This window comes from Schistocerca gregaria, chromosome 7 (genome assembly GCF_023897955.1).
Source record: "Schistocerca gregaria isolate iqSchGreg1 chromosome 7, iqSchGreg1.2, whole genome shotgun sequence".
Classification (NCBI taxonomy): Eukaryota; Metazoa; Arthropoda; class Insecta; order Orthoptera; family Acrididae; genus Schistocerca; species Schistocerca gregaria.
In genome coordinates, this window is record NC_064926.1 from 317068986 (window position 1) to 317091191 (window position 22206).

General features: G+C 38.3%; 1 protein-coding gene across 4 annotated transcripts in view; it reads right to left on the reverse strand.

Annotated features, from left to right (window-relative positions):
• Window positions 1–1279: 1279 nt before the first annotated feature.
• LOC126282519 (branched-chain-amino-acid aminotransferase, cytosolic) overlaps window positions 1280–22206 on the reverse strand; it is a 123136-nt gene continuing 102209 nt past the window's right edge. For all 4 annotated transcript variants that reach the window (XM_049982182.1, XM_049982181.1, XM_049982183.1 and 1 more), the window contains 2 exons: window positions 9777–9931; window positions 1280–4259 (listed from right to left, as the gene is read on the reverse strand). In XM_049982182.1, coding sequence (XP_049838139.1) covers window positions 4062–4259; window positions 9777–9931 — 353 coding nt within the window. In that variant the 3' untranslated portion in view covers window positions 1280–4061. The remainder of the gene's footprint in view (window positions 4260–9776; window positions 9932–22206) is intronic.

Below are 22206 nucleotides of genomic sequence, written 5' to 3' on the forward strand. Positions count from 1 at the left end.
TTCCCCAGACCGCAGCGCCATCTGTTGTTGACAATTGTAACTACTGTAATTTCGAAAGTTTGTCTGCCTGAAAATGTAGTGTTGTCCCAAGCATATTGCAACAAACGGTGTATTTCTATTGCTGCTCGTTTAGTTTGTATTGCCGTTTCAAATATACCGGTCATTTTTGAAACATCCTATAACAACAACACAGCAATGATGGCAGCTGCTCTGGTTTTTAGCATGTCACTGTCTGTGCAAACTGCACATATATATTTGTGTGTGTGTGTGGGGGAGGGAGGGGGGGGGGAGGGGTGATACTCATGCTTGTCCAAATACTACTTTCAGTGGGCCGGTCTGCTGCACAACACCTCTGTGTGGGGAGTAGCACTAGACCACAGTGTCTGATTTCTATTAATTAAACATATTTGTGTATGGAAATGTTTATGAAGGTAATAACCATGATTGTCCATCATTACACTATTGTTGCTTCTAACCTGACACTCTACTAATTATTTCTTGTGGATTAATATGAATATTTCTTGTGGATAGATATACAAGATCTGTCCTATAAATCCACTTGTCACCATTTGCTTTCATAGACATGTCCTGTTCTGTCAGGTGGAGACCAACAAGCAATGAGATTATTATCAGCTGTGATGCAACTATTGGGGGAGGGGGGGGGGGTGGGAGGGGCAGTGCAATGATTTTTTTTTAATGCCAAAAAAGTCAGGAACCAAAGATAAACTAAAATAGCAACAAATATCTTATATGTGAGTGTCCCATTGAGCCATTCACATCCAAACTGTGGGCGAGTGGTTGCTTGTTCTCATGTGTTCGATGATGATCACATTCTACAGTTCTCATAATAATATTAAGTGTTATTTTCAGTTTCACATCCAAGTTAATGCTGGATTCATAACAAATGAATAGCACAATGTTTGTTGGTCTATTCTCTGTGTGTGTCAGTCACTCGCAATTTCCCTTCTGTGCAGTGTGGTAATTATCTCCCATACTTCTAGTCTGACTACTCTAAAATCTCTCTCTCCCAAATTCATACATCCCTATCATTGTCAAACAATACCTTCAATTACAATATACAACTGAAAGAGTTGGAACTCTGCGGAGTTACAATTATTCTGTTGTAGACACAGTAATTCATAAATACCATAATGCCTTTTAACAGTTAGCAGGCTGAAGTATAACATAAATCACTGTGCGCTATTTCCAGAATTTTATAGGGAGGTGAAAATAAAGGAAAGGACAGCAGAAATGAGTATTAGAGATAAAAACACATGCAAACAGTTGAGCGTATTTTATCAACAGTAGTGGAATCAAAAATGTACAACAATACTATTACAAAAATATAAGTAGTATAATTTAGTCATTCTTCATGTACTGCAACTGTTTTACTCTACAGTCATGGTTCTCATGATAAAAAGAGAGCAATTCAGCAACTCTCTGAATGCATATTACAAAAAATAAATATCTTCTCAAAATAGTGGAAGCTGACATGATAGTGATTAAATATGTCAGCAGGAAGGTATCACAGTTATATTGTCGACAGTCCCTGAGAACACAGTTTTTTCTGACAACACAGAAGAATAAATTTGCTTTAACTAAACAGTCTCTTCTTTTGAGGAATCATTTAATTTTGTTGGCATTCATTTCTAATGTTTTTATTATAATAACAAGTTTACGTACTACTAACAAATGTGAAGGTAGTTTAATACACTTTGGAAAATAGTAAATCTATTTTAACAGTAACAGAACAGCACAAATGAATTTTCTTAAATAATCTAGCATTTATGAAAACAGAGGGAATAAAGAAACACAAAAAAAGACTGAAGTGAGCAACTAACCATCTCATTTTCTTGCATTACAAAGAAGCCAATGGTTACAGTTTTAGTGTTTTATGTAAGACCAACCAAGCACATGTTTTTACCTGAAAACACACACACACACACACACACACACACACACACACACACACACAGTGCGAGATTAGATTGCTTATATGCTTCATAAAAACCGCATGTATGACACAGTACTGATAACATTATGAGCACGAGTTTGGTTTTTAACAAAATATACCTACAGCCACCATGAAAAACATTAATGCACCATATTTTATTTTATACCTGCTTCTGAGCATCTGCACATGTTCTACAAATCAGGTGGGAAATTCAGGAAGAAACAACACAATACAAAAATAAAATAAGCTATCTAAAATGGCACATCCTTATCAATCCATTTTATAAATGGTGAATGCTAAAACACACAAAACTATTCTGTAACACTGTAATTCCTGAATTTGTATGTTATGGAAAGTAATAACAGCAAAATTAATTTCAACATAAATACCTTCTTGCAGTACTGTTATAGTAAAATTGTTCAGTTGGACATTGGCTAAAATAAACTACTTGCACTTTGTAAACTAAAAAACAGAATTTCTTGCAAAAGTATAGTTGCTTTTAAGAAAATTATTGATTGCACTGGTACATAGGTAACTAAATTTAAAATTATCTATTCTGAGCCCACATGTTGAGTTAAAAGCACTCATTGTGTAAATTTATAAAAAAAAGTCCTCTTTCCTCTCTTTAGATCACACATAGGAACAAACTGGGTATCGTATTAGAGAAGAAACTGCAAAACCGTATACTACACAAAATGTGTTACTGAACTATATTTGCAGGATTGCTGTACTTTCCTAATGACAAATGACTCTGCATTCTCTACTGCAAATCTGCTGAAAAAAAATCGTAAACTGTTACGCTTTGTTTCAAGGAAAATTAATAAATGTCTGGATGTATCTAATTTCAAGTACCCTAATATACACAAAATACTGTACATATAATATACCCTGCATTCTATGCATTAGCACAACACACTAAACTTGAACTTTGTCATGTGCCTTCAAATCATAGCACACAGTAAAAACCACTGAGATACATTTTGTACCATGAATGGAGTAATTCAAAATCATTTCCTTGTCATCTGGCATACAGATATAAACTAAAATAATTCATATCCCAAGCAACTAGTTTGGCCAGAAGATAAGCAATTTTTTGAAGTAGTTATTCAGTCTCTGTAGATTCGATCAAGTTGTACTCATGGTGAACATTTTTAAATTTTATGGTAAAATAAATAAATGTCACATGGTTTCCACTCTGTCCAATGGACAAAATTAGCTTGTATAAGCTCTCACTGAAATAAAACAATAAAATGGAACGATCGTTACATCTTCTTATGAAAACATAAGGAAACTTGATATTAACCTGAACAATATGAATATTATGATTATGTCAAAGGATGGAAGAATTTTCTCCCTTCCTTTTTCCTTTCCATTTGGTGCAATTAAGACATGTTAATTGGATGCACTGCAATATGTCTCAAAGGGCTTCATTGTAATTCACATACCTTCATTCAGTGTTATTCTACTACACACGCTTCATAAGAGGCCAAAATAACAGCATCACCATACATACACATTTTCTTTTCTTACTTTATGTATGCTACATGCATCTATAGCAATGTCTTATTCAAAACATGCAATCACTATGTGATATTCAAGGTAGTAAAACTTTACATCTACATTGTTTTCACAGCAGTAACATTAAAATATGTTCAAAATAAATAAATAACATGATCATCTGAACATACAAAGCAATGACACAAAAATAAAAAATACAACATAGACTCTTACAAGCTCCCTGCCACAACAGACTTTCTTTCATTACTTAGGAAACACCCAAGTGTCTCTCCAAATTTACAGACCAAGATACAACACTTTGTTGTTAAACACAACAGGAGGCATTTCTCACACAATACAAAAATAAGCCCTAAAAATACCATCTACATTCAGCCACACTTTCTCACATGATTACAATTAAACTGAAAACCTAAGCACTGAGATAGAGTTCAACACACAACTTACAACACTTTCTTACAAAACACAGTCAGTCTTTTCACACTGCAAAAGCTGCACACATCATTAGAAATTTGTACAGTGGTTTTTATAAGTTATTCGTAAGTCTTTAGAAAACAAACACACCAGTAAATCATACTGGCAATGGCCACTATCAGCAGTATTGATCAATACAAACACCCCAAGGATGGTCTACTCTTCCATACTGAATGTCCAGTAGAGTTTTAAGTAAACGAGCATACAGAGGGTCTTCCCATTCAACAGTTGGAATTTTGTGCAACACATCTTTGTAAAGAATTGAGCCTATCGGACTAACGACACACGCAGTTCCGGCACCGAACATTTCCAACAACTGCAACAGTTGAATACAGATACAAAATTAGAAAAAAAGGTGTCTGTCAATAATATGAATTCTTTTGCAACAATCTGTGTTTAGTATCTGTTGCAATAGCAAGCATTAAGAGAAATCAACTATATCAGGTGTATTTAATAACTGAATAACAGAAAAAACTGTCGGGTTAGACATTCCTCTTCCATTAGTCTAACATGTTTAGAATTTTCTTACAGATGTAGCAATTTAATATCTAAACAGACTTCACTTGCATGTAGCATGTCTATTAAACAAAAAACAGTATAAAACAAGACAGTAACTGAATGGACACTACAGACATATTTTTACTCCAGTTATCGTGTAGTAAAATATGTCAAAAAGATAAGATAGGTCTGGATAACAGTTTTCCTTTAACTAAAAAAGAAAAAAAATACAGGCTTAAAACTTTATAATAAACTAGTCTCTCTTCTCCTGTATGAAACTTTCACTCTGCAGCAGAGTGTGTACCGATATGAAACTTCCTGGTAGATTTAAACTCTGTCCGCACAGAGACTTGAACTCAGGACCATCGCCTTTCACGGGATGTGCTCTACTGACTGAGCAACCCAAGCATGATTCACGACCTGTCCTCACAGCTGTAACTCCTCCAGTACATCATCTACCTTCCAAACTTCACAGAAGCTATCCTGTGAAACATTTTCAGAGGAGAGCTTCTGTGAAGTTTGGAAGGAAAGAGACAAGACACTGACAGAAGTAAAGTTGTGAGTACAGGACATACATTATGCTTAGGTAACTCAGTCAGTAAAGCACTTACCTGTGAAAGGCAAAGACAGCCATGAGTTTGAGTCTCAGTCCAGCATATAGTTTTAATCTGTCAAGAAGTTTCATTCTCTACCCTATCCACTAAACCTAACCAGCAACCTTCTTAGTAACACAGCTAGTCTTACAAGACTATTTTGCACAAATGCTAAATCATCTACCCTATCCACTAAACCTAACCAGCAACCTTCTTAGTAACACAGCTAGTCTTACAAGACTATTTTGCACAAATGCTAAATCACTGTAGCTTAAGAACTAAAAGCATAACAAATGATTAAGTGTCAGATGTAAGCAGCTGCAGATAAAGTTGGATCTTACAATTAATCACATCATAAGATTTATCAGTGGATTGTAAATGGTTAGGCTTGGTTTGGAGCACACATATGGGGAATTTATTTCATCACTGAACTGCACTCTTCTCTTACAATGAAACTAAAGTAACATGAAAATTTCAGACAGTTATGAAAATTAGCCTCTTCACAACCAAACCATAATATTCACATGCTGCTGCTGCTATCTTCAGTCTAGAGACTAGTTTGATGCAGCTTTCCACATTACTCTATTCAATGCAATACTTTGTATCTCGAAATCCTGCAACTTATATCCATTTAAACCTGCTTAGTTTCTATTGACCATTTTTATCCCCCACACTTCCCTCCATCACAAACTGATGGTTCCTTGATGCCTCAGGATGTGTCCTATCACATGACCCCTTTGTTTAGTCAAATTGTGCCATAAATTTCTATTTTCCCCAGTTTGATTCAGTATCTCTCCATTACTTCCACGATCTGCCCATCGAATCTTCAGCATTCTTATCCAGCACAACATTTCAAAGAACATTCTTCTTGTCTAAACTGTTTATCAACCAGGTTTCACTTCTGTACAAATCTACACTACAGGCAAATGTTCTCTACAACTTTTGATTCTTTCAACTTATTCAGGTTCCATATTATTAATATCCTATATTTCTGCAATTCCTTCAGTTTTAAGCCACAGTTCAAAATGTATGAATTATAGCTTCAGTTCACACCCAACCCTGACAATAGTTTTCAGTTTAAAATTGGATTTTAGAATCTCTGTCTTACCATTATGTAATATATTTATAACTTCTGTGTGTTTCCAAGTCTCTTCCATATATACACCCTTCTTTTACTATTCTTCAACGAAGTATTACCAATGATTAAATTATGCTCAGCACAAAACTCTACCAGGTGGTTTCCTCTTTCATTCTCCTCCAGTCCATGTTCCCCTACCAATTTTTCCCCTCTTTTCCTTTTCCTACTATTGAATTCCAATGCTCCATCACGAATTTTCATCACCCTTAACTATCTGAATAATTTCTTTTATCTTATCATACATTCTTTCACTCTCTTCAGAGCTAGTTGGCATATAAACTTCTACTAGTGCAATGAGTGTTTGCTTTGAGTTTATCTTGGCTATGATAATGCATTCACTATGCTGTTCACAGTAGCTTACTCACATTAACATTTTTCGGATGCCTATCCCTGCATTACTGATAACTGATTTTGCATTTATAACCCTGTAATCACCTAGCCATACCACCACACTTCATGATTTCCAGTGTATCTAACTTCCACACATCCATTTCCCTTTTTAAGGTCTCTAGCCTACTTACCCTAATTAAGGTATCTAACATTCCATGTCCCATTTCGTAGAGTACCAGTTGTGTTTTCCCTGATAACAATATCTTCCTGGATAGACCCCACATGGAGATCTAAATGGTGATTATTTTACAATTGGAATAATTTACCTAAAAGGATGCTACCACGATTTAACTACACAGTATAACTGCAAGCTCTCAAGAAAAATAATGCCTGTGGTTCCCCTTTCTTTCAGCTGTTCACAGTATCAACAAAGTAAGGCCATGTTGGCTAATGTTACAAGGCCAGATCAGTCAATCATGTAGGCTGTTGCCTTGCAACTACTGAAGAGACTGCTGTCCCTCTTCAGAAATCATAGGTTAGTCTAGCCTCTACACAGGTACCTATCTATTGTCATTGCATGTATGGTACAATTATATGTATTACTGAGACATGCAAGCCACCCCAACTCAGCAAGATCCGTGGTTCATGGGTTATATTCCCATATTGCATTAAAAAGATCATTACAGAATAATAGAGGAGCAATCTATGTCATGTGATGAAGCCACAACAGGAGGTCAAAGTGAGAAAGCAATTAATATGAAACTGATGATAGTAATTTAGAATAAATTAAATCAGACATGAAACAGATCTCTGAGGAAAACCACTCTCTCGATGCAGTTAAAAGATTATTTTGTGAGAAATAATAATTATCATAATGAGATGGGAAGATGACACTGGAAACTGCATTCTTGCATCTGTGTCACTTCCTCAAACAGAGATTTTAAAAACCAGGTGAAATCTTGACTGAGCACTTGCCCTACCAGCTTCACTGTGCTATTGGTAACACAACTGTAATTGATGAAGTAGCAAAGATCATCATCTCATTCAGTGAGTGATTAAAAATAGGTTATTTGCATGTTACATGTTTACAGAAGTATGTATTTCATCTTCACTGTATAAATATTTCCCCTACCAGTTGTATTCTTTACTGTTCTGTTCAATTCATAATGCTCTTGATTAATACTCTCCATTGAGATATCGACAGAGCTGTGTGAACCAGTCACACAGCATTAGTGTGGACTGTTTATGTTTTCAATTCACGTTTGTGCTTACTACACCTGAGATTTAATTTTTCGAGTAGTCTTTTAATACAAAAAAATTTCAATATGCCTATGCAAGGGTAATCTTTGTACATTTTACTTTAGAATAGTCAACGGAGGATACCCCATGACACTCTTTTATTAACCTGATATGTAGTATAGGGTGGTGAATTATGTAGCAGTTTGGAAAAACAGCTTCAACTTCGAAAAATATATCATGCATCAGCAATCACTAGTAAGAGACCTGTGACATGCATGTTAATTTCATCAAATTATCACAAAACATAAAACATGTTTTATGTTTATTGCTTGAACATATCCTTGCAGGCAAATGTAACTGCTTCACAGGTTTCCATACAATTTTACTAAGTGTGTTTGCTGATCTTACAGAATTGAAAGAATTAAACTTCAAACAATCAAATGACCTGCTTATCACCAGATATCTCAAAGTTACTCCTTAACTCTCACTGACAGCAACTGATCCCTCATTAACATACTTTCTTCTCTACTTTATTATGTGTCAACATTATTAATTTGTCATATGATGCAGGGCTGCTTAAAAAAATAGTTTATGAAATCTTTCAGGTATGTGGTGCTGATTTCAGTTAGTAAATTAACATATGACAAGTTGCTCTTCTTTTTCAGTCATTTTCTGACCAATTTTCTATTATTCAATGTTATCTGTTGTTATGGCAAATATAATTGTGCCACACACTTGTTTATGGATGTTCAACACCTTAAACTTGTGAAATAATATTGTCAGCAGACAATATTCACAATAATACTGATGCTGCACGGATTGCTTCAATATGTTGACAGTATGACAGACTGGTATTTTCAGTAAGTACTGAACATGTTCAAGTCTCTTAAACATTCCTTGGCTCCTACTCAGTAACTCTGTATTAATTATACTAAACCAAGTTTGTCAACTCTTCCCAACTGGGCCACCATGAACAGCTACCTTGAGAGAAAAAAGATGCTGTAATGCAGAGATACTGTCCTACTTGGCTTCAAAGACTTGCAGAGTTTGAGTTCGTGAATGTTTATATTAAAGTTCCAAAAAAGCTGAGGAAACAATTTTTGTATTCATTGTTATGTATCTATAGCAAATGGCTGAACTTGCAGTTAAGTGACCCCAGGGTTGATAGTGTTATGAATTGTAAAGAGCAATAAAGGATACAGTAGTAAGTGAATCTATTTATACCATTAAGTCACCAACAGCTGATACTAACTTAAGCTTTAATTCTTACTGATCAGCATGAAAGCATGACCTGATCACCATATCACACAGAATAAAGAAATCATTTCTCAGGTTTCACTGAATTAAAGACACAACCAGCTTCCTTTATAGTTTATAAGATTTCTAAAATGTTTAATATAATCAAATGGTTAATTCACACTCCTTTACTACTTTTTCTCATTTCCTAATCTAATTCCCTCAGCATCACCCAACTTAATTCGACTACATTCCATTATCCTCATTTTGATTTTGTTGATGTTCATCTTATATCCTTCTTTCAAGACACTATCCATTCCGTTCAACTGCTCTTCCAGGGCCTTTGCTGTCTCTGACAGAATTACGTCATTGGCAAACCTCAAAGTTTTTATTTCTCCTCCATGGATTTTAATACCTACTTCGAATTTTTCTTTTGTTTCCTTTACTGCTTACTCAATATACACATTGAATAACATCGGGGATAGGCTACAACCCTGTCCCACTCCCTTCTCGACCACTGCTTCCCTTTCATGCCCCTCGACCCTTATAACTGCCTCCTGGTTTCTGTACAAATTGTAAATAGCCTTCCGCTCCCTTTATTTAACCCCTGCCATCTTCAGAATTTGAAAGAGAGTATTCCAGTCAACATTGTCAAAAGCTTTCTCTAAGTGCTAGAAATGTAGGTTTGCCTTTCCTTTAGCTATCTTGTAAGATAAGTTGTAGGGTCAGTATTGTCTCACGTGTTCCAATATTTTGGCCCATAGATAATTACAAGGAAAATAAATACAAAAGTACTTACTCTGTTTTCACTGAGAAGCTTAATCAGGTCACCCATAGTGAATCTTTCCTCAAGTACTTTAAACTCCGGCCACTGCTTACACAAGTCTATAATGGAGTACCGTGTGACACCGGGCAGTATAAGACCATCTAGTGGTGGAGTTACAAGTTCCTTTTCTGTATGGAAAACAAATAGGTGCATTAAAGTCAAATACTGTTAAAGTTACATTTTTGCATCATATGTAGTTCACACTACTATAATTTACCACATATTTTTAACATGGAGAGCACTATATATGAGAAAGTAAAGAACATTCCGCCATACCAAGATATTCCATAATAATAACAAAGAAATATGTTTTGGCACATATTTTGTCTAATTTCAACATAGCTGCCGTTGACATTAAGGAACTTGTCCTACTTTGGAAGCAGCTTGTGTAGAGCCACCTCATACTAAGTCATAATAGGTCATGACAGCATCATTTGCTAAGTGTTTACCAGCAAGGTGCACCTTAACAGGAACAGGAAAAGACTGATGGTACAAAGTCCAGAGGTAGGGAGGATGCTCAGTGGTGTCCCACTGGAATTCCTCATGCACCAGTGCGAACATGCAACAGAACTGTTTCATGCGAGAGCATGTCTCTTCAGCAGTTCTGAATACCCTGATGAAGACGCTCAAGGGTAGCACAGTATGCACGACTATCGATCGATGTGTTGTGGGGCATGATATCAATGAGTAGGACCTCTTCACTCTCCTAGAATACAAAAGCCATCAGTTTTTGAGTTGATGCAGTTTCTTTGAACTTAGTGGCTTCAGTGGTGACTGAAGATGGTGCCACTCCACAGACTGTTGCTTCATTGTGGGGGTGTTATGAGAAACCCAAGTTTCACCTCCAGTAACAATTTTGTCAATCAATGTACTGCCATCCCTTTTCAACGCTCCAAGAATGCTAATGCAGCACCCATACTCGCAGCTTTCTAGTCATCTGTGAGCATGTGTGGCAACCAGTGAGCAAAGATTTTGTGGTACCATAAGTGCTAAGTGACAATTTCATATAAAAATGAGTGAGACACTTCCTGGCACTGTTTATGCATGTTGCAAATTGTGATATGTTGATTCTCTCTAATGATGCGATACACCTTCTGTCCAGCCAAATCAGTGATGACAGAGGGTCACCCTGATCTCTCTTCATAATGAACATCAGTTCTCCCATTCTTAAGCATCATGCACCACTTTTTGACACTAGCTGCAGTTGTTACACCTTTGCCATATATGGTAACAAGTCTGCAGTGCATGTCACAGGGTCTAACATTTTTTGTCTGTACAAAACAAACAGCAACTCACACTTCTCACTCGACAGGATTTGTAATCAGCACGGCTATGGTCACAAGTATCTATGCACTTACCACGTGACTATGTTCAACTTACAACCACATGCAGCAATGATACTGCAGTGCCTGTGTCACTCTGAATTATGATGCAATGTTCCTTCTGATACGCATGAATGTCCGAAGGAACAGGCAATGCAGCAACTACAGCCATTATGAAATACATGAAATGTATTCACAGTTGTGGAATATGGACAACCATCAGCTGTATAATGGAATGACAACATATGGAAGTTTGGGTTAATACAATTCATGAACATACGGCAACTGCCCACATAACACTGAACACCAGAAACCAAGTAGCTGACATAGCCCAACTGTGCAGACTGTATGTGCATGTTCCTTACTTTTTGGATGGCACTCTTCTTACATTAACAGTCCCTCCTCTCATCCCAGCAAACTGAAATAAACAGTTTTCCAAAAATCTGTATTAAATGACAAACTCCCCCCCCCCCCCCCAATTAATGATTCTGGGGTACATCTACAATATGACTACAGTGAAATTATTCCTATTTCATGCTACTGATTAGAACTAACCATAACATGCAAAATCTTTATTTGTTCCTTCCCTTCTACAAGCTAATCACAGAAAGGCAGAAGTTAGCTATTACCAACTTTTCCTCTTCTACATCTACATCCATACTCCACAAGCCACCTGATGGTGTGTGGCGGAGGGTGCCTTGAGTACCTCTATCGGTTCTCCCTTCTGTTCCAGTCTCGTATTCATCGTAGAAAGAAGGATTGTCGGTATGCTTCTATGTGGGCACTAATCTCTCTGATTTTATCCTCATGGCCTCTTCGCTAGATATACGTTGGAGGGATCAATATACTGTTTGCCTCTTTGGTGAAGGTATGTTCTCGAAACATCAACAAAAGCCTGTACCGAGCTACTGAGCGTCTCTCCTGCAGAGTCTTCCACTGGAGTTTATTTATCATCTCCGTAACACTTTCGCGATTACTAAATGATCCTGTAAAGAAGCGCGCTGCTCTCAGTTGGATCTTCTCTATCTCTTGTGTCAACCCAATATGGTACGGATCCCACACTGCTGAGCAGTATTCACTACCTGTGAACCCGTGTCTATGGCCCTCTGAGTCTCGTGGACAAATAGTGTGAGCTGGGTTTCACACGATCGTCTTTTTCGAAACCCATGCTGATTCCTACAGAGTAGATTTCTGGTGTCCGGAAAAGTCATTATACTCTAACATAATACATGTTCCAAAATTCTACAACTGAGGGATGTTTGAGATACAGGTCTATAGTTCTGCGCATCTGTTCGACGTCCCTTCTTGAAAACTGGGATGACCTGTGCCCTTTTCCAATCTTTTGGAACACTACACTCTTCCAGAGACCTACGGTACACCGCTGCAAGAAGGGGGCAAGTTCCTTCGCTTACTCTGTGTAAAATCGAACTGGTATCCCATCAGGTCTAGTGGCCTTTCCTCTATTGCGTGATTTTAATTGTTTCTATATCCCTCTGTCATCTATTTCAATATCTACCATTTTGTCATCTGTGCGACAATCTAGAGAAGGAACTACAGTGCAGTCTTCCTCTGTGAAACAGCTGTGGAAAAAGACATTTCGTATTTCGGCCTTTATTCCGTCATCCTCTGTTTCAGTACCATTTTGGTCACAGAGTGTCTGGACATTTTGTTTTGATCCACCTACCACTTTGACATAAGACCAAAATTTCTTAGGATTTTCTGCCAAGTCAGTACATAGAACTTTACTTTCGAATTCATTGAACGCCTCTCGCATAGCCCTCCTCACACTTCATTTCGCTTCGCATAATTTTTGTTTGTCTGCAAGGCTTTGGCTATGTTTATGTTTGCTGTGAAGTTACCTTTGCTTCCGCAGCAGTTTTCTAACTCTGTTATTGCACCACGGTGGCTCTTTTCCATCTCTTACGATCTTGCTTGGCACATACTCATCTAACGTATATTGTACGATGGTTTTGAACTTTGTCCACTGATCCTCAACACTATCTGTACTTGAGACAAAACTGTTGTGTTGAGCCGTCAGGTACTCTGAAATCTGCTTTTTGTCACTTTTGCTGAACAGAAAAATCTTCCTACCTTTTTTAATATTTCTATTTATGACTGAAGTCATCGATGCAGTAACCGCTTTATGATCGCTGATTCCCTGTTCTGCGTTAACTGTTTCAAATAGTTCGGGTCTGTTTGTCACCAGAAGGTCTAATACATTATCACCACGAGTCGGTTCTCTGTTTAACTGCTCAAGATAGTTTTCAGATAAAGCACTTTAAAAAATTTCACTGGATTCTTTGTCCCTGCTACCCATTATAAACGTTTGAGTCTCCCAGTCTATATCCATTCTTAAATGGAGCAAGAGAAAGAGGATAAATTTTAACAGTCATAAATGCAGACCGAAATTTTTTGCCAATATAATATCTTTTCTTTTTCAGAGTTTTCTTTAACTGCCTACTCCTATTTGTAGCACTTTGTTTTATTACTTACATGTAATTTTATCCTCAAGATAGATTTCAGCAGTTCTGCTGTATGCTAAAATTTTGGATGTTTGGTTCAATTTGTATGGATTGTCACATTCCATAAATATCTTTCACTAAAACAAGCAGTTGTTTCCCAGTTATACCTTTCTACCTGACTGCACTCTGGTCAGTGAGAAACACCAACTGTCTTTATTGCATCAACATATTCAAAGACTGACAAGTAAAATTGATGAACAGCATATTTGTATTGATTAATTAGAGTGATCAAACCCAGTTGACGCAATCTGTCCTTTAAACGCTATATGACCAATGGTATAGATGTGTTTAAGTGTTACATTTCTGCTGAGCAGAAATGGAGAAAGGAAGAGCTGCCACTTTCATCAGGGATTGTCACAAATTTAAGAACTTAGACATTCGTAAATTGTGCTTATAACAGTGTGTGGAAGCATGTGCAATGAAGTAGAATTTCATAATCAATTGTTTATAGCAGTAAGCGTATACTGTGCACCTGCAGGTAATTTCAAACCAACTTGAAGTTCTACTCATTTCTTTAAAAGTAGAGAACAAGGAGACAGTGCTTGCTGGAAATTTTACTGTAGATTTTTCTTAACAATTCTTTTAATAAGTCAGTAATATCATAATTCAACTCACTTCCTACAGTTGTTGTTGTTGTTGTTGTTGTTGTTGTTGTTGTTGTTGTGGTCTTCAGTCCTGAAACTGGTTTGATACAGCTCTCCATGCTACTCTATCCTGTGCAAGCTTCTTCATCTCCCAGTACCTACTGCAGCCTACATCCTTCTGAATCTGTTTAGTGTAGTCATCTCTTGGTCTCCCTCTACGATTTTTACCCTGCACCCTGCCCTCCAATACTAAATTGGTGATTCCTTGATGCCTCAGAACATGTCCTACCAACCGATCCCTTCTTCTGGTCAAGTTGTGCCACAAACTTCTCTTCTCCCCAATCCGATTCAATACTTCCTCATTAGTTATGTGATCTACCCATCCAATCTTTAGCATTATTCTGTAGCACCACATTTCGAAAGCTTCTATTCTCTTCTTGTCCAAACTATTTATCGTCCATGATTCACATCCATACATGGCTACACTCCATACAAATACTTTCAGAAATGACTTCCTGACACTTAAATCTATACTCTATGTTAACAAATTTCTCTTCTTCAGAAACGCTTTCCTTGCCATTGTCAGTCTACATTTTATATCCTCTCTACTTTGACCATTATCAGTTATTTTGCTCCCCAAATAGCAAAACTCCTTTACTACTTTAAGTGTCTCACTTCCTAATCTAATTCCCTCAGCATCACCCGATTTAATTTGACTACATTCCATTATCCTCGTTTTGCTTTTGTTGGTGGTCATCTTATAACCTCCTTTCAAGACACTATCCATTCCGTTCAACTGTTCTTCCAAGTCCTTTGCTGTCTCTGACAGAATTACAATGTCATCGGCGAACCTCAAAGTTTTTATTTCTTCTCCATGGATTTTAATACCTACTCCGAATTTTTCTTTTGTTTCCTTCACTGCTCGCTCAATATGAAGATTGACTAACACTGGGGAAAGACTACAACCCTGTCTCACTCCCTTCCCAACCACTGCTTCCCTTTTATGTTCCTCGACTCTTATAACTGCCACCTGCTTTCTGCACAAATTGTAAATAGCCTTTCGCTCCCTGCATTTTACCCCTGCAACCTTCAGAATTTGAAAGAGAGTATTCCAATCAACATTGTCAAAAGCTTTCTTTAAGTCTACAAATGCTAGAAACGTAGGTTTGCCTTTCTTAATCTAGCTTCTAAGTTGAGTTATAGCGTCAGTATTGCCTCACGTGTTCCAATATTTCTATGGAATCCAAACTGATCTTTCCCGAGGTTGGTTTCTACTAGTTTTTCCATTCGTCTGTACAGTATTTGTGTTAGTATTTTGCAGCTGTGGCTTATTTCTCAAATAGGGTAGCTAATTGTTCAATATAATATCTTTATAGAAAGGATTAATGAACAAAATTGCCTTACAAAATCAGTAGTCATGACATCTCAAGCTGACATGCAGTTCCTTCTGCTAAATGTTAATTCTGAACCAGACACAAAATCTGACTTCAAGAGAATAGTCAGTAAGCCAAAAGTTGATTATTTTAGGAAACTTATCAAAGACCTGAAGTGGAGTGATGTATTCAATAACAACTGCATGAATGAAAAATAAAACATTATTAATGATGTCCTTATCTTATTTGAAAACTGTTTTTTTGCCAAAACATAACATTTTAGACCACAGTTGCAAATACAAACAACAATTGATTGCTCAAGAGAATGCTGACAACGAAAATTTGTGCCAGACTGGGACTCAAACCTAGATGTCTCACTTCAAACCACCAATCTCTTTAACCGCTTTGGTTATCCTCGCATGACTCACAGCCAGACCCAAACTTCCACATGTCATCACAACCTATACTCCTTGTCCTAGCTTGTAATTTATTGTCGAATGAATTGAGTATGTTCTCCCTTTATGTGTAAATACCCTTCTCAATAGTGGAATCCTTTAAAAGCCAAACCGTGTCTATAGCAATCTATTATTTGATGTTAAACAGTTTAGCAACTGTTTGTATATTATCTTTTTTAAATTTGAGACTGCTGGCAAAAGTGAAATTAGACAGAAGTTCGACAGTATTTCTAGATCTCCTTTCTTATACAGGTGTCTGATTACAGCATATTTCAGCCAGTCAGAAAATGGTCCAGCGATAAATGACTGGTTACACAAATAACTTAATACTCTGCTAAACTAAAAAGAACACTCTTTAAGTAACTTTATTGATATTTTATGATAATCACTAGAATTTTTAAATTTTTAAATATTTTATGGTGCACATTAATTTTTTTTTTGTCATCAGTCTACTGACTGGTTTGATGCGGCCCGCCACGAATTCCTTTCCTGTGCTAACCTCTTCATCTCAGAGTAGCACTTGCAACCTACGTCCTCAATTATTTGCTTGACGTATTCCAATCTCTGTCTTCCTCTACAGTTTTTGCCCTCTATAGCTCCCTCTAGTACCATGGAAGTCATTCCCTCATGTCTTAGCAGATGTCCTATCATTCTGTCCCTTCTCCTTATCAATGTTTTCCACATATTCCTTTCCTCTCCGATTCTGCGTAGAACCTCCTCATTCCTTACCTTATCAGTCTACCCAATTTTCAACATTCGTCTATAGCACCACATCTCAAATGATTCGATTCTCTTCTGTTCCGGTTTTCCCACAGTCCATGTTTCACTACAATACAATGCTGTACTCCAGACGTACATCCTCAGATATTTCTTCCTCAAATTAAGGCCGGTATTTGATATTAGTAGACTTCTCTTGGCCAGAAATGCCTTTTTTGCCATAGCTAGTCTGCTTTTGATGTCCTCCTTGCTCCGTCCGTCATTGGTTATTTTACTGCCTAGGTAGCAGAATTCCTTAACTTCATTGACTTCGTGACCATCAATCCTGATGTTAAGTTTCTCGCTGTTCTCATTTCTACTACTTCTCATTACCTTCGTCTTTCTTCGGTTTACTCTCAAACCATACTGTGTACTCATTAGACTGTTCATTCCGTTCAGCAGATCATTTAATTCTTCTTCACTTTCACTCAGGATAGCAATGTCATCAGCGAATCGTATCATTGATATCCTTTCACCTTGTATTTTAATTCCACTCCTGAACCTTTCTTTTATTTCCATCATTGCTTCCTCGATGTACAGACTGAAGAGTAGGGGCGAAAGGCTACAGCCTTGTCTTACACCCTTCTTAATACGAGCACTTCGTTCTTGATCATTCACTCTTATTATTCCCTCTTGGTTGTTGTACATTTTGTATATGACCCGTCTCTCCCTATAGCTTACCCCTACTTTTTTCAGAATCTCTAACAGCTTGCAACATTTTATATTGTCAAACGCTTTTTCCAGGTCGACAAATCCTATGAACGTGTCTTGATTTTTCTTTAGCCTAGCTTCCATTACTAGCCGTAACGTCAGAATTGCCTCTTCGTGCCTTTACTTTTCCTAAAGCCAAACTGATCGTCACCTAGCACATTCTCAATTTTCTCTTCCATTCTTCTGTATATTATTCTTGTAAGCAGCTTCGATGCATGAGCTGTTAAGCTGATTGTGCGATAATTCTCGCACTTGTCAACTCTTGCCGTCTTCGGAATTGTGTGGATGATGCTTTTCCGAAAGTCAGATGGTATGTCGCCAGACTCATATATTCTACACACCAACGTGAATAGTCGTTTTGTTGCCACTTCCCCTAATGATTTTAGAAATTCTGATGGAATGTTATCTATCCCTTCTGCCTTATTTTACCGTAAGTCCTCCAAAGCTCTTTTAAACTCCGATTCTAATACTGGATCCCCTATCTCTTCTAAATCGACTCCTGTTTCTTCCTCTATCACATCAGACAAATCTTAATCCTCATAGAGGCTTTCAATGTATTCTATCCACCTATCTGCTCTCTCCTCTGCATTTAACAGTGGAATTCCCGTTGCACTCTTAATGTTACCACCATTGCTTTTAATGTCACCAAAGGTTGTTTTGACTTTCCTGTATGCTGAGTCTGTCCTTCCGACAATCATATCTTTTTCGATGTCTTCACATTTTTCCTGCAGCCATTTCGTCTTAGCTTCTCTGCACTTCCTATTTATTTCATTCCTCAGCAACTTGTATTTCTGTATTCCTGGTTTTCCCGGAACATGTTTGTACTGCCTCCTTTGATCAATCAACATTATATCTGTTATATAGTCAGGGTTATATTCATATTACTGGAGTTATTTGTAATATCTGGCCTGATATATTCCATGGCAGCATCTACTAAACCTAACAACTTCATTCTTTCACTAATAGTTATGAAGCACTTGTTAATGAGTTTTGCAACTCTGAACACATCTGTTGCCAATGCATCATGTATTCTTAATGCTATATGCTCCTCTTCATGTCTGGTTCTACCAATCTACTCTTTCACTGTATTCCATATTGCCCTGATTTTGTATCTAAAGTGACTATCTTCTTCTCATAATGTATTTGCTTTGTTGTCTCACACCACCACCACCACCACCACCACCACCACCACCACCACCACCACCACCACCACCACCACCACCCCCACCACCACCACCTTCAATATTTTGCAATGAGCTTTGTAATTAGTTACAGCATCAGAACTGTTTCTGCCATGCAGGTAAGAACTGCCATTTGTCTTGCAAGGTTCTTTTATTCCTTCAGTAATCCATGACTTCATTGTACACTTTAGTCTAATACATGTCATGTATGCATGTCTGAAGGAACATTGCATCATTTGTCATAAGAATGCAGGCACTGCATTATTGTAATTATCTGCTGATACCAGGCAGTGCCTTTCAGTTACTATGTACTCCCTTGTACGGGAATCAGATATTTACACACAGAGCGAGACTATACTCAATTCATTAGACAATAAATTACAAACTACTGGCAGATTCTGTGGTCTGACAGAGGCATTTCACTGTGTATATTAATATGTCTTTTTGAGTAAATAGATTATTACAGTTTTACAGGAAATACCACAAAATGGTCTAACTGTAACTCTATGACACAAGGGGTGTCAATTAAAAAAACTTTTGTATTAAGACATCAGACATTATTCAGCTGCAAACTAATCATGTGTGCTGTCCCACAAGGTTCCCTCATACTGCTGTTATTTTATTGTTTGTATATCAATGAACTTTTTATCAGTGACATAATCAGATGCCACGTTTGTTTTGGTTGCATACGATACAAACACACTCCCGGAAATGGAAAAAAAAAACACATTGACACCGGTGTGTCAGACCCACCATACTTGAACCGGACACTGCGAGAGGGCTGTACAAGCAATGATCACATGCACGGCACAGCGGACACACCAGGAACCGCGGTGTTGGCCGTTGAATGGCCCTAGCTGCGCAGCATTTGTGCACCGCCGCCGTCAGTGTCAGCCAGTTTGCCGTGGCATACGGAGCTCCATCGCAGTCTTTAACACTGGTAGCATGCCGCGACAGCGTGGACATGAACCGTATGTGCAGTTGACGGACTTTGAGTGAGGGCGTATAGTGGGCATGCGGGAGGCCGCCAAACTGCTCAACACGTGGGGCGTGAGGTCTCCACAATACATCCATGTTGTCGCCAGTGGTCGGCGGAAGGTGCACGTGCCCGTCGACCTGGGACCGGACCGCAGCGACGCACGGATGCACGCCAAGACCGTAGGATTCTACACACTGCCGTAGGTGACCGCACCGCCACTTCCCAGCAAATTAGGGACACTGTTGCTCCTGGGGTATCACCGAGGACCATTCGCAACCGTCTCCATGAAGCTGGGCTACAGTCCCGCACACCAATAGGCCGTCTTCCGCTCACGCCCCAACATCGTGCAACCCGCCTCCAGTGGTGTCGCGACAGGCGTGAATGGAGGGACGAATGGAGACGTGTCGTCTTCAGCGATGAGAGTCTCTTCTGCCTTGGTGCCAATGATGGTCGTATGCGTGTTTGGCACCATGCAGGTGAGCGCCACAATCAGGACTGCATACGACCAAGGCACACAGGGCCAAACACCCGGCATCATGGTGTGGGGAGCGATCTCCTACACTGGCCGTACACCTCTGGTGATCGTCGAGGGGACACTGAATAGTGCACGGTACATCCAAACCGTCATCGAACCCATCGTTCTACCATTCCTAGACCGGCAAGGGAACTTGCTGTTCCAACAGGACAATGCACGTCCGCATGAATCCCGTGCCACCCAACGTGCTCTAGAAGGTGTAAGTCAACTGCCCTGGCCAGCAAGATCTCCGGATCTGTCCCCCATTGAGCATGTTTGGGACTGGATGAAGCGTTGTCTCACACGGTCTGCATTTCCAGCACGAACGCTGGTCCAACTGATGCGCCAGGTGGAAATGGCATGGCAAGCCGTTCCACAGGACTACATCCAGCATCTCTACGATCGTCTCCATGGGAGAATAGCAGCCTGCATTGCTGCGAAAGATGGATATACACTGTACTAGTGCCGACATTGTGCATGCTGTTGCCTGTGTCTATGTGCCTGTGGTTCTGTCAGTGTGATCATGTGATGTATCTGACCCCAGGAATGTGGCAAAGTTTCCTCTTCCTGGGACAATGAATTCATGGTGTTCTTATTTCAATTTCCAGGAGTGTATCACAATACATAGCAAATCATGCTTTAAATAATATTTTCATGAACTTAATTTCCTACCCGATTCTTTGTCTCTAAACTCTGGAAAAGAAATCATTGTACGCACTTCAGAACTGTCAAGAACCCTCCCCCTCAACTCCCCATTGTATGCTAAAATAAGCAACAAGTAGATAGTAGAGACAAACAGTATTAAATTCTTGGGATTAAAACTTGACAATAAATTCATCTAGGAGGTGCATACCACAGAATTGCTGAAACACCTAAATAAATCTTTCTTTGCGAGGCAGAAGTTACCAGACATAGGTGATAAGGGCAAAATGTAATGCAATTATTAACATATACCTGAGAAAAACAATCTCACAGAACAATCAATCATAATATGTAAAATAAATGACTCCACTACAGCTGTTTAACCCTCTTTCACTGTTTCAACATTTCAGGCACCACACCCATTTTCAAGCATATTCTTCACTAACAGCAGCACATGCACAGCGCACTGTGCTTAAAAAATTGGTGTGATGCCTACAATATGTTGCACTTGACTGAATAGTACAGGAGAGTCATTTGTTTTACATATCACCACAAACTGAACGCCAGCAACTCATACTGGATGGTGTACTAAGTGCTTTCGAATCAAATCGCAAATTGCATATCATTTTTTCACTCTGAGGAAAACACTGCTCACTGCATGTGAGTATAGCACATTGATTACCAAATAAATGTCTATGGGGATAACACTTAAATAATAAATAAATAAATAAAAATAAACCATGTTGGCATGAGGACACAGGAGAACAAAACTTCATTCCTATACCTCTAAACAGTCAAAGATCTCTTTTCGGTAACATGGATATCTGTACATCTGCTAATGCCAAATCTACTCACATCATTTGTCCAAAATTGTGATATTGGGGTACAGATCACAAGAATGATCAATGAGTTAAAATTACACATTCTTTTCATTATATATTATTTTAATGCATTGGGTGTCAGCCACGACACACACTGATACTGCAGATAAAATACTCTTCCACACTTTGTACAAACCTGTATCTTCAGACACGAATTGTCATTTAGATGTGAACAGGCCCTGGAGCTATATAAAATGATATTACAAAGAAGTTGGCAATCAGAATTGACTTTCTAGACCTTCTTGCTCTCTGCAAGGCTCATTTCAGTACAGCTGCATTCTGTCACACATTCTGATGTGCAACAAACAAGAGGTATGGATTGTTCCTTGCCACAGGTGCTCTTAGACAATCTTGTCTTCGCATCTACTGTTATTTGAAAGTTGGTTTACAGTTGCAAAATTACTGTTCCGCACACTCCAACAACATAGTCTGTGTCAATATCTGACTCATCAGTTAATTCCACCAATGATTTGTCAAGCCCTG